The sequence below is a fragment of the Mytilus californianus genome, unplaced genomic scaffold (assembly GCF_021869535.1).
Source record: "Mytilus californianus isolate M0D057914Y unplaced genomic scaffold, xbMytCali1.0.p SCAF_7, whole genome shotgun sequence".
NCBI lineage: Eukaryota > Metazoa > Mollusca > Bivalvia > Mytilida > Mytilidae > Mytilus > Mytilus californianus.
Genome location: NW_026262723.1, coordinates 59,883,954 through 59,902,869, shown reverse-complemented (window position 1 = coordinate 59,902,869; position 18,916 = coordinate 59,883,954). Strand labels below are relative to the sequence as shown.

The 18,916-nt window shown below is 32.3% G+C and overlaps 1 protein-coding gene across 1 annotated transcript; it reads right to left on the bottom strand.

Moving 5' to 3' along the window:
* Positions 1-3,646: 3,646 nt before the first annotated feature.
* LOC127707949 (uncharacterized) lies at positions 3,647-7,076 on the bottom strand. The gene is made up of 4 exons (XM_052212708.1): positions 6,859-7,076; positions 6,420-6,503; positions 5,095-5,352; positions 3,647-4,768 (listed from the first exon to the last, which is right to left on the bottom strand). Exons 1-4 carry the CDS (start codon positions 7,016-7,018, stop codon positions 4,590-4,592), a joined length of 681 nt encoding a protein of 226 aa, XP_052068668.1. The 5' UTR covers positions 7,019-7,076; the 3' UTR covers positions 3,647-4,589.
* Between the last annotated feature and the right edge of the window lie 11,840 nt (positions 7,077-18,916).

Genomic DNA, 18,916 nt, shown 5'->3' with positions numbered 1-18,916 from the left:
CGTAGTCTGTACAGAGTTGGATTGGTTTCTGTCATCGAAAGTAGTAAGTCGTTGATCCATCTAACAGTAAACCCTCATCGAAGATAGCGGGTAAAGGAGAGCTGACCCAGCACGTCCGTTCAGTTGTAATGACTGAGACGTGACTGAATGGGTTAGATCACAAATCTTGCGATGCAAAGTTATATGTAAAAATTATTTCATGAAAAAGGTATCATAAAACGGATAATTTCAAAGTTTTGCAAAATTTGTGTTTGTTATCAGGAAAAAAACCATGATGATGACTCATTTTATGATTGAGTCGTTGTTTAAATTTTGTTTGGACTTTTTAATTTCAATCTGTGCAGATCACAACTTCAAAAAAGACGAAAAGTGCCAAAAACTCCACAAACGTGTGTAATACGTATATAACGATCAAGATTTTTGCCAATACCTTCTCTGAGGAAATTTGGCAAATTGTGTACTATATAAGGTTTTCAAACCTATACATCGTATGCTAACCCCTGAAAGAAGTGGCTTGTTTTGTTTCGTACTAGTTTCGGAAAACGATTTTTTTTGTGTTTGTGTTTTACTTTTGCTTTTTGCATTTTTTTAGTTTTTTAAATTTCTTTTAGAAAAGGGGGGTGTAGTGAAATAGATTTTTTTAATGATAAACTTTATTGTACAGAATGGCTCTCTATCTTATATCTATATTTTGCATTTAATGTAATTTTGTATTATATATTATTGAGAGATAAAATATTGATTTTAATTGAATAGGTAATAAATTGCTTCGCCGAGCGCAGCTTGATACGACCGCAGAGGTCCAACCCTGAACAATTGGGGCAAAAATGGACACAATATGCGCGCTTGATACAGGTCTGAATTTGGATTGTAATTAAATATTTGACACATAATAGGTTTCTGATCCAGAATAACTGTAGTCAAAGATCTTATATTTGGTTATATGATTTGAATGTATATATCATTTTTTTGATTTTGTGCAATACACTATGCTGTTGCGAATTGACCCCCCCCCCCCCCCCCCCCCCCCCAAACAAAAATTTATCTATTTCTTTCGAAATAAAGGCAACAGTAGTATACCGGTGTTCAAAAGTCATATATCGATTGAGAGAAAACAAATCTGGGTTACAAACTAAAACCGATGGAAACACATCAACTATAAGAGGAAAACAAAAGAACAACAGGAACACTGAAGTGCAACAAAAACAAACGCCAACATACATAGAAACGAACTATTTGATATTATTACTTGGTACAGGACATTTTAAGAAAAAATGGTGGGTTGAACCTGGTTTTATGGCTAGCCAAACCTCCCGCTTATATGACATTGTTAAAAAATATCGCTAAAATGACAACACTACGTGACAGAAATACAACACAAACATACGCAAGAACACTCATCACAGATAAACGCACAAACACATAATATAATAGTCTTAGAAAAGAATATTCTTAGAAAAGAATAATAAAGACAGTTTGTTCAAAAGTCATAAAATATGACATTTTGATCAGATTGTATATGTATATAGATACATGTACAAAAGACGGTTAAAATCTTTGCATGGCATAGATTTTTCAAATTTTATCTTTTTCAAATTATTCAGCAACAGTGATGATCAAGATGGTGATGATTATGTTCGATTGTTTTATAATAACCATAATTCCAAAAGAGCTCTATTTAATTTTTGGATGTGTTGGATTTACCGTATATTCTCTTTTAAGCAACAGCATCCATGCTGGATATCGGCGGGAATAACATAACACGTTTTAGACTCCCTCCCAAAAACGAGTATTGGCATTTTCCGTTAGTTTCAAAAATAATTTTTCAACACTGATTTACTACATGTTAAATTACCCGGGACATACTTTATTGTTATATTCAAAGAGGTCACGGAAGCCTAGCCTAGCATTCTGACCAAATCTTATACTTCGTCGATAGGTACTGTCAGCGTTAGCAATCAGTGAGGCAAGACCCCAGGCTAAAGGAGGCCTAGTGATAGATACACCTTTACACAGGAATTTCGGACCAGCGGAGGTATATTGCAACAATTATACTCGTCAAACCTAGTTTAGAATAAAGAAATATTCCTCAGATAATGACAAAAGTGAAAATTTCCAGTTGCAACTATTCTATATATATTTTTGACTATTAATATATACCTGGGAAAGTTAAGGTTTATTTATATATCAAAATAGGACATTTTGATCAGATTGTATATGCATATAGGTACATGTACACTGTTTGTTGTAGATACAAACTGTCTTTATTATTCTTTTCTAAGAATATTCTATTTTATATTTATTCTTCTTAGAACGAGACACACGTTGAAAATTTCCAATCACAACTATTCTATTTAATTATAGGCTATTTATGTACATATGAATAAGTAGGTATATTTTACGTTTTAAAATTATAGCCCATTATAAATATACATAAATTGAATATCTGTACATTATATATGTATACTGTTTGTTATCATTATGCCAACATTTATTATTTTCTAAGACTTTAAATTTGGTTGATGTTGATGAGAGTTCGTAAGGTACCGTCCTTTCCTTTAATGGAGCATAGAAATAAAAAAATAAAAAATTAAAAAACAACTATTTTAATAATAACATACAGGAACACGATAATTTCAAATAAATCTTTTTTTTTTATTTTCTTATCATATACTGGAACATGCCGACTTTCCTTTAATATGTATTCTAATTAACAAAAACCTTTTTATTTTTAACTGATATAATAAAAGGCCTAGCCGAGAGGAGACCGTGAATTTTTATCCTATATTACAAAATTTCAATATCACAACTGACTCAGTTGACCTTGTTACGACCAATTTTTAGAAGTCATGTTTTCGTTTTCTTGCCTCAGTGGATTATGTAGAAAAAAAAGGCGGAGATGTTCACTTTTTTCTGCTCCAAAAAGAATGAAACAACTTAGGATAAATGAATGCAAGTGTATACAAAAGAGTGAATGATTGGAAATAAGAAAATATACTGTTTATGCCAGTTACAGTTGTCATAAGCTGTTCTTTGCCAGTTATAACCTCTTTTGACGGACAGTCATTTGTAATAGTTATTAGTCTGGCAGCTATGTTTAAGGTTCGGATAATCAGCAACTTAATTGTTTTTAGATATTGAAAGGTTATAGTTGAGATTTCTCAAAAAAAAGATCGAAACAACTAAGGATCAAGAATATCTAGGTATTTACAGTAGTAGATGGAATGATGAAACAAAAGGTATAACAAAATATCGAACTCCTAGTTAAATTCAAAAGGGGGAAGTCCATAAAAACTGACAAAATCAAACGTTATTAACCAGTGAACAACAACTTGTTATATTCCTGACTTGTTACAGGCATTTCCCGAATGAATGGTGGGTTAAACCTGGTGTTATAGCTATCTAAACCTCCCACTTGTATGAAATTTGTTTATGGTCTCGTCTTATTCACGAAATTGGGGCGAGCGACCCAAAAAGACATAAAAGTTTAATGTGACAATAATTGGGATCCAGCTTCCAAAATTGTGTAAACATACATCACAGACATACAACATAGCTGACTAAAATATTCAAATAAACATACAAATAAATGTTATAAAGACGCCAGAAATTAGTAAATATATTAACAAAAAAAAAACCGCCAATATTTAGTTTAATGTGCGTATTTATTTGAATCACACGTAACAATTAATGTAACAATTAAAACAATTTCAAATTTTAACCTAGTGCATTGCATACACTTTTAAGTTTCTTAAGCAATCATACTTGCCCTGCCATATATAAAAAATGCGTTCTTACCAGTTTTATATGAATAACACACACTTACACAGTATCATATAAATAACACACTTATACAGTATTATATGAATAACACATAGGTACACGCATATAACACTTACTTACACAGTATTATATAAATAACGCATACTCTCACAGTATCATATAGATAACACATACTTACACATTATCATATAAATAACACATACTTACACAGTATTATATAAATAACACATACTTATACAATATCACATAAATGACACATACTTATACAGTATCATAAAAATAACACTACATGTACGTACACAGTATTATGAATGTAGAATAAATAAATATATGTATATATAAAATGAATATAGTTTTTTCTTGATCACAGGTAATGCAATGATGAGATGACAACGAACATACAAACAACCAGAAAAAAATACAAAATATGTATTTGCCATATAAAATGCCACTTCGGGTCCCTAACTAATGTTGCTGTGAAAAGGAACCTCGGGGAAAATAGATTTCAGATTTAACAAAAATATATTTATGCCAAATACAGTATGACATCTAATCTCATATTTCTACCTAATAGTATACTAGTTATATATTTACAGAATTTTTAGCAGACTTTATCTTCTCTTGCTGTTTGTTCTTTAGCTATTGTATTTTCTGCCTTAATGGTGTCAAATCCTAATAAACCTGTACAAGTGTTAACATTGTCTGAAACATTAGCAGAATGTTTTGTTATATCTTGAATACCTTTGGAAAAATGTTCGCTACTGTCTAAAATATTATAGTCTAATTGTTCACATTTTTTCTCGTTCTTAACCTGGCTCACTGGGTCCAATTGTGGGAGGACTATGTAGTGATTCATCCAATGGAATGCTTGAAGCTAATATATTATGGTCACCAAAGTTGTGTGAAGGAGACTTGTTGTCATCATCTGGATGTGCTACTATTGTGGAATCTGTATAAGACGGTGATGATGACTCATGTATATTCTCTGAAATATAATGAAAAAGGGTACTTACTTATATTCATAGAAGTAAAATGTTTTATTTAAGACAGGTTCAAGAAACCTCAAAAGTAACTTACTCATATTCTTATAGAAGTAAAATTTTTTTTTTAAGACAGTTTCAAGAAAGCTCGTATATCGTAGAAATCGCGAAATTTAAACCCCTAAAAATAATACACTGAACAGTACTTTGTTTGTATATATAGACTGAGTATATTTATAAATTAAAATTTCAAAAATAGTAAATTGCTCTTTGTTCAGACAAATATATCTTAAAATATTCTGAGATGCAAGTTCTAAATATTAACAATTACCTTGAGGCGGTGCTGTTGCTTGTTCGGTTGCTTTAGGAATTTCTGGGGTTGTCGAAGTTGTCTGATTTCCAGGTTCACTTTGGTCCGTATCAACTGCATTTACGGGTTCTATACGTTTTTCGATTTTCACAATCTCTAATGACGTATAACGTTTGTTTCTTTTTCCTTTTTTTTGGTATAGTTTCCATCCTTTTTTCACATACAAACATATAACCAATAGTAAAGCAATGGTTGCTATGGTATAGGCACCTTCAACAGCTGTACAAAGAAATAAAATGTTAAAAAACAGTATAGTCACCCTATGTACGTTTATGGATAACGATATTTATTCAGTCTTTCCTTACACTTTACTGGTAAGACGCGGATTTATTTTTTTTTGGGGGAGGGGGGCGCTCCTGAGAATTAGTTAAAGGACCATATGTTGACATATATTACATTTTTTTTCTTTATTAGGGGGGGGGGGGGGGGGGGCATAGGGCGCATGCTGGTTTATGTACGGAGTGAACGGTATATGCACAAAGTTTCATTCTATACTTATTAAACATGGTCCGAGTACACAGTTAATAAAGTCCCTAGTGTGGACAGTGTGTTGCTTGCCAATTTTTTTAGTACCCCTTCCAAATGTATTCCTTCATGTTTCATGCCTCAAATAGCAAGTAGGGGGTGAAATTACACTGTAAAAAAATTTGGGTCATGAATTGTAAAGTAAAGTAGTGATTTGGTCCAGCTAAAAAAGGTTAAAAATTAGCACTTCGGAAGCTGTCAAAAGATTTCAAGACCCCCTTAACATAGAATTGTCCATATTTTGAGTTAGAGCCGATGATGCAGTTTTCTATAATTTTGATATAATTTGTCCCAAAAGTAGTACAACACACTGTAAAAATATTATTGAGAAAGCGCAGGTGGGATTTTTTTTATTTTCATTTATTGTCTAAAAGAAATGCACTACGAAATAACTGTGTACTCGGACCACATAGGACAATTCTTAAGATTATTAATATTTAACTTCTTTATGCTCTTCAATTGAATCATACCAATAAGTCGTTAGAGATGTTTTATAAATAAATATATATTTTTAGATTTAATTATTTTAAAGTATAGAAAACGGAAAATTTTGAGCTTTAAATAGATTTTTTCAATAGCAAGGTGTGATCTTAAAATACGTGACACGTTTTTGACAGTTCCATAAGAATTACTATTCTATAAAAATTAGGATTACGGAATAAATCACCAATTTAACATCTATCCACCTAAAGTCAAGGATTTCATATAATTCTTTTAAAATAGAGTCTTATTGATAAATTCATGTATATACATATACTTACATGTTCCAGAATATGAGCTGTAGTTGTTCATTTGTGGATCACGTTGAACGTCCCCGGGACTAGTTGAAGTCGTCGAGAACATTCCTAAAATTTTAAACATGTAGGTAGTAAAGACAACACACTTCTCGTTTACATTGTAAATCTTAAATCTAAATGGAACTGGCGAAATATGTAAACATCGCACCAGAAACGTGGACTGAACATACAGTAGCATTAAAAAACAATTTTTTTTCTCCTTAAATATTCCCCCCCGTATAAATCACATAAATTCTATCCTTAAGAATAAAAATAAAGTTAAAGAGAAAATCGTTTTAAGAAGAACGTCATGCGTTAACGGACATACCTTTTAAAATTTGAATAGGAAATTTAAGAGAAAAAAATTTATTAAATAGAAAAGTTAACTTCTTATATACTTTAATCTAGTAACTTAAAATCTTACTATTGCATTCTGCTCTACACTGTGTCGGTATTGAATCAGAACTACAAATATCCTGTGAACAAGAACCACATCTTTTATCCTCTGTATCACAGTACTGAATTGGAAATGTACAAATATCAAATCCACAATTAAATTTAAAACTTTCTTCTGGAAGCTTCATGACTACTTTTACAGTCTACAACCTATACACGAATTCGTCATACGAGCGAAAATCTGACTTAAATACCTGTACGTTTTTTTTCCTATTTAAGGATAAGGGAATTCCCACAAATTATCCAATTTAAAAGTCATATGAATGAATGACTAGGTTTGATTTTTAAGATCGCGAGATCTACTATAATTAAAGATGACAAATATTTTGTATTACGCAATAGACAACAAAAAAGCGCATCCAAGAAGAAATATTTTACTTATTTGCAAAATCATGGACGTGTAGAGCAGGGACAAAACTCAACATGCAGTTCACAATCTTTTTGTCTTTTCCTCTTGAGAATTAGATCTGTCCTACTACATCACTTGCGGCAAGGACAAAACTATATTAAATTTTTAAAGATAAAGTTTTAAGTATATACTTGTTACATTATTATGTAATTTAGTGGTATTTCATAGAATGGAAGATCTATAAATTGCCAAAGAAGAAATATCTTAAAAGCCACAATGATAGTAGTAGACAAACAGTGCCAAACTTTTATACGAAGGAGGGGAAAATACCGATGGGCAATCACAAACAATAAGTCGAAGGACAAACAAGACAATATATTACCTTATTAGCCAGGAATAAATACATAACTTTGTCTACATCCACATCAAAATAATATAAATGATAAACTGTCATTCCTTATGTATGATTGATAGCGAACCTTGGATAACCATCTCTGGATCATATGCCAACACCTGTCTGTCACACACACAATGAAAAAAAAATATGATCTCTATATCTCTTTATATACTGTAAAGTTTACTGACAATACTGGTGGCGAATGTTACTGCATGCTTAGTATTCAAAGGTTTCAAAACATTAATGGTGAAATACAACAGGCAGTATACCGATACCATGCAGTTGTAATATATCCCATAGGAATTCTACAACGTACCCTTACAAATACAAATACAGTTCAAATATCACGTCTTTTTGAAAAAACAGACACACCGTATCAATAACATAAACTCCGAATAAAATTGAATGAAAGCAGATGTGACGACAGACTAAGCATTTTGTTTTTGCTATGCTTGCATTTCCCGGTCATGCAATGGATATGTGGGATCTATGGCATAGAGTGAACAGGTATTTGGGAAGATGAGACAGAGAAACACTGAAATGGCGAAATGAAAGAACTCGCAATGACGAGGGTAAAAGTTTGAATATGATGAGTTCAGTTTTCCCCTTAAAACATTATTTAAGTAGTTTTAAGATGGTATAAGTACATGTTTATTTAGCGTGGTGGATCATTTGAAATAATACCAAATCTCCTAATTTGCATTCTATTTGTTACACTACCATTATCAGAAATTTGAATTAGTTGTCCTAAGATGAATTTGTGTATTTGTTTTAGGTTCCTTTAAGTTTAAGTCACAAAGCTCTTCACGTGTTAAGTTCTTATATATCCTTTGCTTTCAAATGTTTTGGTCTGAGCGTTCCTGATGAAGGTAAATCCAGAAAAGAGCTTCGGACGCACACTCGAGATATGAAGCAAATCCTCTTGTTTCTGTTAGTTTATATAACATTTTAAACAATTCTTATTTTCATAAACAATAACTATAAAGGTGCCAAATTAGATACTTAAAATTAATTATGATCAAGAATCAATCCACAGTATGAATGTTTTTTTTTCAAAAGTAGGAGACGTTCTCTTGGAAAACATGGATTAAATAGTTGTTTGCTTATAGATTGTTGTGGATAGCGTAGCATCGACACGTTTGTTATATCTTATGGTACCAGATCTTTAACTTTTGTAATAGCTTTTGGATTTTAATATGTTTTGGCCTTGAGCATCACTGAAGAGACATGTATTGTCAAAATGCGCATTATGTGCAGCAAAACTGTTGGTGTGTTTGCATAGCTTCCTGATGTAGCGAGCACATTTTGACCCTGGTTTCCAAATATTAGCCGTATTTTGTTTCTATGTTCAACTTTGAGAGGCCATTATGTTAATAGTTGCACTGTACAGACTTTTTATTGTGTGTTTTAGTTTAACGACATATGGTCTAGATAGGCAAAAAAAGGGGGGTTATTCACGTAAAACTTGTATAATCCAATTACATTATGTGCGTGTACCAAGTCAGACTGTCTGGACCATGTGTCGTTCGTTGTTGTTTGTCTTTGTTTGTACACTATATCTGTTTTTTTTTCTTCGGAGGAGTCGGATTCGTCTTTGCTGTTGTGTAGAATTTATGGCGATTTCTTCTATCCCTTAGTATGCAATACTCACACACTTGGTTCAGATTGTTGTCTCTTTGACACATTCCCCATTTCCATTCTCAATTTTACTTATGCGGGATATCCTAAGATAAAGAAATAATTTCAGTTGCAAATTTACAAATCGTCTAATTTCTTCAAATATTCTAGAACCGAGGTGACCACTGATGCAAACTTTGGATAGGTACTTAAAATGAAATGGATGAAACAATATTCTCCAACTCTGAAGACAATTCTGGACTGTTAATGAAGAGAACGTCAAATAATATTCATTTCTAATTTATTAGAATAAAGTACTGATGGGGAAAGTTTCTTTATGAATTTGAGCGCACAATATATTCTTTGCGCTCACAAAATTTTTATATTGAGCGCACAATATACTTTGAATTGAGCGCACAATATAATTATTTTGTGCACAATTACTTTTTTTACATAGGTCCCTATCAGGGCTTCGCAACTTTGTGGTCCCAGTAATAAAAAAAATATTTTGAGTGTAAGTATTTAAGTTGTATTGTATATTGATAGCTATATCGTGGGACAAGTAAAACATGCACAATCTATCCATTGTACAAAGGTGTATTCTTAAATATACATAGAATGATCATACTTATACCTGTATAAATTTGATATGAAAATTATCTTTACATGTCTCTATTTTTAAATATTGAACTGACGATTGTCATTATAAAAAGGGTTTGTAATCTTTAAAATCTTTCGGCGGACACTGAAATATGGTCTTAAGAAATATAATATATACTTATACTGTGAAATTATGAGTAAAATTTCTGTTTTTAAATATCCATATAAATTAATAGATATGACTTCTGATTTGATGGAGAAAATAATAATTTGATCAGAATTTCAGAGAAACAAATATACCTTTAAAAAAAATCGACAATTAACTTGATTCTTTCAATTACTAATATTAGAGGCAAAATACTCTCAAATTATCATACAAGACTGATTTAGAATTCGTAAAAGAAGATTTTTGACTGAATATATAACTCGTTCAATGAGAATTTCTTTAAATATGAAAACATACACAGTAAATCATAAAAAGGCTAGTTTAAAAATCCATGTCTGTCTTTCTTCTAGGTCCAGAAAAACTCGTACGTCAGAACTTACAGATAAACTCTTTGTTTAAAAAAACGTTATCAGTTTGAAAATTTCGTATCGACTTTTCTAGAAATGTTTATTTTTATCGTTCAACGACATTGATCAATGATTGACTTTCAAAAATTTGGAAATAACCATTTACTAAAAATAGAATAGGTAATTTATATTCTATTTCAGTACATAAGTCATAACATTTTAAATTTGTTGCACATTTTATTTTGATAAAGCTTAAATAACACTTCGTTTATTCTGTGTACAAAATGCCGTTTTTTACTGCAAGACCTTCAGAGATAATGTATTCTCAAGTTTCGATAGCAAAAACTTTTAAAAATGGTGATTCAATTGGTGACGTTCTAGATGATATTATGGAAGACCGACTTTCAGTGTCCAGTTTACCTCCAATTTTGGTAAAACATATTGACGGGGAGTTAGTTTCAGCTGACAATAGACGACTATGGATTCTAAAACAGTTGGAAAAGTTTGGACATTTAACAACAGTGAAAGTAAAAAGAACAAAGTGGATTGGTCATAAAAAAAGCGCTAGAACGCAAAACGTGAAAATTCGCGGTGGCTCTCCCGGAGGAAAATGGACTTGTGTTTCAGAATCATTAACAGAATTAACAAATTTGATGAAACTGTGTTTGATATAATCGTTATAAACATTAAAAGAGTACAATACTCATAATACTGTTCAAACGAGATCATATTGAAGGAGACAAAGCTGATCATGGATAACATTTTTGTTGGTGTTTGAAATACCAATAATACGCATTGAATGAAGAAGATTTAAGTAACATAAAAGTCTAACAATTCATATATGCAGATCAAACTGATATATGTTGATAAAATTCAGTGTTAGGGAACATATGTATTAAAAGGAAGTAATTCAATTTTAAACGATTGTATATATCCTGGCAGGACAAACATACATTGTAGTAGTTTTCGTTATCGTGATGTTAAAAAGACTGCTATAATGGTTGTTAAAACGCTTCCGACGTAAACTATTATAGATTTTAGTGCAATGACATTTTACGCGCGAGAACACGATAAATTTCTGAAAATGAGAAGCGTTAAGCATCTTTACATGCGAGCATACGACAAATTCCTTAATTGAAATGCGGTAGAACTTGATGTGGAAATTCATGATGGATCTGTATTTTAGAGATTGGATCCACCTTTAGATTCACTTGTAAGACTTGTAGATGTAAAATGTTAGATTTCAGAGAAATACGAAAATAAACAGTTTGTGTGAAATTTAAAAATAATTGACTAATTATTTTCATGAAAGTCTTAATGATTGAATGAAAAACAGTGATCTTAACAAACTAATGAACGAGATACGTTCAATGTTTAAAAAGGGTCGGAAGGATATAAAAATGTATGATCCATAAAAGGACTGATGATAAATTACACTAAATGTATTTGTGGAAGAGAATCGTTTATGTACAAGTATTTGATAACTTTCATGTACCATTATATAGAATAAATATAAATATTGTACAATTAAATATTTAATGAATTTAGATTTATTCAAGACTTTATTCATAACCTGACACAAACAGGTGTACAAGAGGATAATATAATTACAAACATAAGATAATACATAGCGAGACAGGACAGACAAATCACAAATACATCGAGTGGTATAAAAGACACTTGGTTTTATAGTTCTTTACGAAAAATTGATAATTTCTTTTGCACTTGTACGTTACACAAAGACAACAGATCAGTAAATTTGTTCAGACTTGATTCATTCATAAGCCCTTTTTAAATAAAACTGCTCTAAAAAAAATAAGAAGCTACAAGAAACAACAAGAGGCTCATGAGAGCCTGATATCGCTTACCTGTAATTTCAGTTTCAGGCATTTGACTTATTTGTAGATCTTACTTTGCTGAACAATTTTGTCATTTACACTTTCCCTCTTTCTATAATAATATTAAAGATAATACATAACCAAAAACTGTAAAATTTCCTAAAAATTAACTATTTCTGGGCAGTAACCCAACAATAAATTGTCCTATTGGTCTGAAGAATACTTGACAGGTATATCTAAACCTGTTTAACACTTTCACCTATGTCAGCTTTGCTCTTACTGCTTTAGTTTTTGAGATGAAAGCCAAAAACTTCATTTGACCCCTATGTTCTATTTTGAGAAACTGCCGCCATGTTTTTGAATGGATCAAACCCCCGAATACAATCTATAAACTAGATACCCCAAGGAAACAATATGGACCATTCGTTTTTCGTTTTGAGAAATCAAAAACGAAAACAAAAATCAAAAGTGCTTTCTTGTTTCATTTTTGATATCTCAATAATCAAAAACGAAAATGGAAAGTAACTCAACAGTACACAAAAAGACATTCAGAAAAACGAAATATTGACCGCGTATATTTGTGTCCGTTCGTTTTTCGTTTTTATAAATCAAAAATGAAAAATAGAAACGACGTGTTTTCAATTTTCGTTTTTTTTTATATCATAAAACTATATTGAAAAAAGACATTTGATTCCATTTCTCTATTAAGTTCTGAGTATTTGACATTTGAAAGTGGGCACTGGGTCGATTTGTTTCTGACTAATTCGGTGTACACCGACCACGTGGTCGATCTACATCGGATCAACTAAATGTATACCTACCCTATTCATTTCTATTGCAGATTATAAAAATAATCATTCTAATCATGGTCTCCTTGCTTTTACTTTTAAAATTATAATTCGTATGTATTGGTGGAGTTTAGGTGGAGAGAAATGTGAAAATTAGGGTGTAAATTGAAAATTGGAAAACAAATGTACCCATGACTATGATGGAATATAGGATGACATACGCCCATATACAATTTTATCAATTTGTTTCAAGCATCACCAACTTACCTCCGCTTTCTAACTTTAAAAAAGTTGCAAGGTCTGTTCTGACTGTAACTTTTGTTACAACTTCCCCATCTTTAATCACTGTTTCTTTCCTGGGCAACTCTGGGAGAACTCTGGAAGAAAAGGCTTGTTTTAAATCAAAAATTGTTTAGAACAGGGTGGATCCAGAAATTAAATTGCAGAAAGGGGCTGTAATAAGAAAAAAACATGAAAAGCCTTTGTGATAATTTGTGTACAAAAACCAGATCTATATAATGCAAATAAAGTATACGTTTTTCCAGTTTTAGGGAAGGGGTGTAATTCCGCCCTTCTAGGCTTTTAATCAGCGCTAGTATGTGTGAATGCAAAATGCACCCAACACAATTTGAGGTGTTGTTGATAAATAATCAATTACATAGTTTTTGGTCTTTGATTGCACTCGTAATTCAATAAATTTTACGTCAGATACATGTTAAATGAATAATTTACAAATTATTCCGATTTATTCTCTTTTTTCTTAGTCAAATTTTACCGCACTTACAACTTTTCCGCAATCTTGGACATGAATCGTTGCTTAACTTAAAACGGTGCATTCCGGTATATTCCGGTTTAATATTTTTTTGGAAACGAACGAAAAACCTGTTGCTCCGGATGAGCCGGGAATATTCCGGGTGTCAGAAACGAACCGACTCAGGTTTTCAATTTTTGTTTCACAGTCATCGAAACAGATAAGTATCAAGGTACTTCGCTCATGTTGAGCAAAATTCAATACTTGAAAATTTAATTTGGTGTAGACAAAATAGACAGCCTGAATTAAGATAAGGTGATATATTAAAACAAAGACTTTCAAATAATCTTCTTTTTGTCTATCATAAGGAAATAAAATTGTTTAATTCTTTTAGTCTGTATAGATACATTATTAGTTGTTATTGGCTTTGAACAAGCTGTCAGTAACTGTGAATATTCTCAGATCTGTACTTTGTGTCTTTTTAGTTGTGGGGATGTATAAATACACTGCCATGTCCGGTCTGTATTTGTTGTTACTTGTTTTTTCTGCTTTGTATCGATCGGATGAGTTCAGCCATTTTCAACTGAATTTTATAGTTTGTTCATATGTTGTGCTGTTCCACCACTGTCCAAGGTTAGGGGGAGGGTTGGGCGCCCGCAAACATGTTTAACACCGCCACATTCTGTATGTTCCTGTCCCAAGTCAGGAATCTGTAATTCAGTGGTTGTTTTTTTGTTTCTGTATATCATATTTGATTTTTAGTTTATTGTTTTGTACAGTTTGCTCTTGTTTTGTGCTGTTGCACCACTGTCCCAGGTTAGGGAGAAGGTTTGGTGCCCGCCGGCAAACATGTTTAACCCTGCCACATTCTGTATTCGCCTGTCCCAAGTCAGGAGCCTGTAATTCAGTGGTTGTGAATGTCGTTTGTTGCTGTATATCATATGTGGTTTTCGTTCATTGTTTTGTACATAATTCAGGCCGTTAGTTTTTTCGTTTGAACTGTTTTATTTGTCATTTCGGGCCCTTTATAGCTGACTATATGCAGTATGGGCATTGCTCATTGTTGAAGGCCGTACGGTGACATATAGTTGTTAACTTCTATGTCATTTGGTCTCTGGTAGTGAGGTGTTTCATTGGCAATCATACCACATCTTCATATTTTTTATATTAAACATTAAAATTATACAACAAAATAAACTAAAGCGTAGAATAAAACATTTTTTTATTACTACGTCGTATTTATAAGGGAGGTTACTGAGCAACTGATAAAGAAACTTTCTCGTTAAGGTAAAGTAAACAGAGCGGTTACAAGGTCCATAAAACGAAGAGATCGAATGAAAAAAGACTCTTATAATCTATACAATTAAGTCGCTGGATCTATTAACTTTTGAAATGGTAGCAATCTGTTATGAATAAAATTAATGACGAATGTCCATTAGCTAATATTACATACATATGGAGAATTTGTTAAATGTTATATACAATGACATTATTCGGTCTATCAAAGACTCGGTGGTGAATGTTACTGCATGCTGAGTATTTAAAGGTTTCAAAACATTAATGGTGAAATACAACAGGCAGTATACCGATACCATGTAGTTGTAATATATCCCATAGGAATTCTACAACGTACCCTTACAGATACAGATACAGTTCAAATATCACAAGTCTTGAAAAACAGACACATCGTATCAATAACACAAACTCCAAATGACATTGAATGAGACCAGGTGCGACGACAGACTAAGCATTTTATTTCCTGCTGCTTGCATTCCCCGGTCATGTAAAGGATATGTGGGATCTATAGGATAGAGTGAACAGGTATTCAGGAAGATGAGACGCAGAAACACTGAAATGGCAAAATGAAATAATTCGCAATGACAAGGGTAAAAGTTTGGATATGATGAGTTCATTTTCCCCCTTAAAACATTGTTTAAGTAGTTCTAAGATAGTATAAGTACATGTTTATTTATCGTGGTGGATCATTTGAAATAATACCAAATCTCCTAATTTGCATTCTATTTGTTACATTACCATTATCAGAAATTTGAAATAGTTGTCCTTAGATAAATTTGTCTATTTGTTTTAGGTTCCTTCTAGTCATATAATAGAATTTAAGTCTAGTACTTAAATTCAGTTATCACGGTGCGCTGTACCCTATATGTTTTGTTTGGTTATTAGTCTTTACGTATACATTTATACCATAATCTCATTGGTGGTTACTTAACCTTTAAATAGAGGTGTTGCAGAACTGAGGTATTTAGATACATATACGTATCAAAGTATTCATATACACGCGGTACAGTTAAAATGAGTATCTTTTTTTTCTGAACCGATGACCCTATCAATGTATTGATTAAATCAAAAAGGGGAATTCTGTCATGTGCTTGGTTTTTTCTATATGCCTAATTAATGTACAAAACATTGAAGTACCTAAGAATGATTTTTAAAGACATTAATCAAAACAAACATTAACTTCGAGATTCGAGTGTAAAGTCAGGCACACCTATTATATTAAAAGCGTGTTCGGGTCGATTTTTTTAGTCCTTTAAATGTTTAATACAGAAACTAAAAGAATATCTTCTCGCTTCAAATTCCATTATTTTTTATATTTTAAAGCTAGATTTTTATATATTGACATTCAAATTTCATATTACAAGAAAGCAACAGATATGGGTCAAGTGAAATATCTTTGTAATGAGTCATCATAACAGGGTAGGCGTGTTTGATTATAGAAATAACCTTTGGCTAAATTGTTGAACGTTTTACTCGTAATGAATTTTATTTATTTGACCAATTATTAAAATAAAAAATTTTGACATACTAATCATCTTATTCATGAATATGTGCTTTAAAATAAAAGTCGGACGTTCATTCCTTCTTCCCTTTTTATGCTGAATTATTTTTAAAACTACTAGTATTCAAAGTAACTATTAGCCTTCAACTTTTGAAAATTTCCTGTCTACCCTTTCACGAAATATTCTCATATAGTTTTTAGAGGCTAGGATGAACTTTGAAAAAAAAGGCAGGACAGGAGTCTTTGAGTAAAAAAATAGCAGTAAGAGACACTTTACAAAAAAAAAAAGGCAGGATGAAAATTTATGTAAAAGAAGTCAGGATAAACTAACAAAAAAGGCAGGACAGAGATTACAACTAAAAAAAATGCAGGACAAAATTTTTCATCCTAGCCCCCTCCTCCCCTTCTATAAAAACCAAATGGTAGCTCCCTAACCAAGAATTTGTATATTATAGTACTATACAAATCCTTGATATAACAAAACACAGAGTAGACGTGGCTGGGTACAAAAAATACCAAAAAGACACAAAGTACAGATCTGAGAGTCTCTACTGTTGTTTCATATATTTTAGGAACGTAGATGAAATACGTAAGCCACTATTCAAATGTAACGGCCATTTTCCATAACAGTTTTTGCGTGTATTTTACAAAGCAAAACCGAATATTGCCAATCGTTTTATTCTCGTCGTAAACAAATTCCTTTTTAATCTCTACAATTCACAAGTAAAACAATATCTTTATCCCAGTTTCCCCCCACCTTACAAGACCTACCTATTGTATTGTTTTTTTTTCTTCGTTTTTTTATGTATATATTTAAATATTGCCCTCCCATCAAAGTGGTTCATATTAATTTTAACAGCTCCCCCTTCTACCAGTGGCGGATCAAGAACTTTTTGTAAGGGGGGGGCCCACTGACTGACCTAAGGTGGGGGGGGGGGGGGGGGGGGCTCCAGTCATGCTTCAGTGATTCCCTATATAAGCAACCAAATTTTTCCCACAAAGGGGGGGAGGGGCCCAGTGCCCCCCCCCCCCCCCCCCCCCCCCCCCCCTGGATCCGTCTATGTCAACATTATAGACTTCAAAGATTTTATTATACGTAAAAAATGTTCTGGAAGTATTCTATTTTACTGAACGTGCTAATAACAAAATTCCATTGGTTAAGCTCAATAGTAAACCTTTTGGATACATCGGATACGTTGGAGGAACATTCCATTTTTTGCGATGCTGTTATTTCATTGGCTGTTCGATACGTATAGAAGCTTCACAGGAAGGTTCCATTTTATTTGTCGTGCTAATCAAGCGGACCTTGATCGGCTTCGGTGTACTCTTAATCTGCTTAATATGTACAGAGGCGGTTCAGGGGTAACATCTTGTAGATTATATAGGGAATCACTGAAGCACGACTGGAGCGGGCCCATCTTTGGCAGTCGGTGCCCCCCACCTTTATGAAATTTCTGATATCCACCACTAAATGTATAGTGGTTTACAGAAACCTCTCTGGAATACTCTATTTTAGGTATCCATTGAATGATATTCAATCATACTTGTTTTATGTTTCATGTGATAAATGTGATTTTTTTTTTATGTAACAAAATCTAAAATTAGCGTCAAAATGTGGAATTCCTATTCAAAGCGGTTCATATTAATTTTATAAAACAGCTACACACATTTCAAAGATTTGATTATACGTCAAATATGTTCTGGGAATATTCCAATTTTACTCCACGTGCTATGCACACAATTTGATTGGTTGAGGTAAACAGTTAACTTTATTGCTACATCGGATACGTTGGAGGAGCATTCCATTTCTGAAGCTGTTATTTCATTGGCTGTTTGATACGTAAGAAGCTTCACAGGAAGATTCCATTTTATTTGTCGTGCTTATCAAGCGGACCTTGCTCGGATACGGTGTACTCTTTATCTATTTTCTTAGCAATTTGTATAGTTTCTATAGTGGTTTACAGAAATTGTTATGGAATACTCTATTTGAAAGTATCCAACGTCAAATGTGAAATTAACATTATGTTTAACACAATTATATACTGAATCTCATTAGACAAGATTGAACTCAAACATGCATTCATTTAAAAGTTGCGAAAATTGAGCACACCTTATACATGAGGCGTGTTTGAGTTTTTCCTGAAAACATGACACAAGAAAAAAATGTGTTAAGCTTTTTTCACATTTAAATTTGAGGTTGAGTTTACTTGGTGAGAATGGATTATATGAATATGTGAAATATCATGAGTGAACATTACAACTTCTGATTTTTTTCCCAAATATAATATATATACAGTAGACGGGTTTATCTATAATTGACCTAGAAAACATGGGCGCATCCATTAACCTCTCACGTGACCGATCCGCCATTACAAC

Bases quoted from the DNA above. Each gene is read 5' to 3' on its own strand.
- LOC127707949 (XM_052212708.1), bottom strand. From the start codon at position 7,018: ATGAAGCTTCCAGAAGAAAGTTTTAAATTTAATTGTGGATTTGATATT. The intron at 6,504-6,858 runs GTAAGATTTTAA...TTAAAATTTTAG, and splicing joins GTGTAGAGCAGAATGCAATA to GAATGTTCTCGACGACTTCA. The intron at 5,353-6,419 runs GTAAGTATATGT...TTCTTTGTACAG, and splicing joins CAGCTCATATTCTGGAACAT to CTGTTGAAGGTGCCTATACC.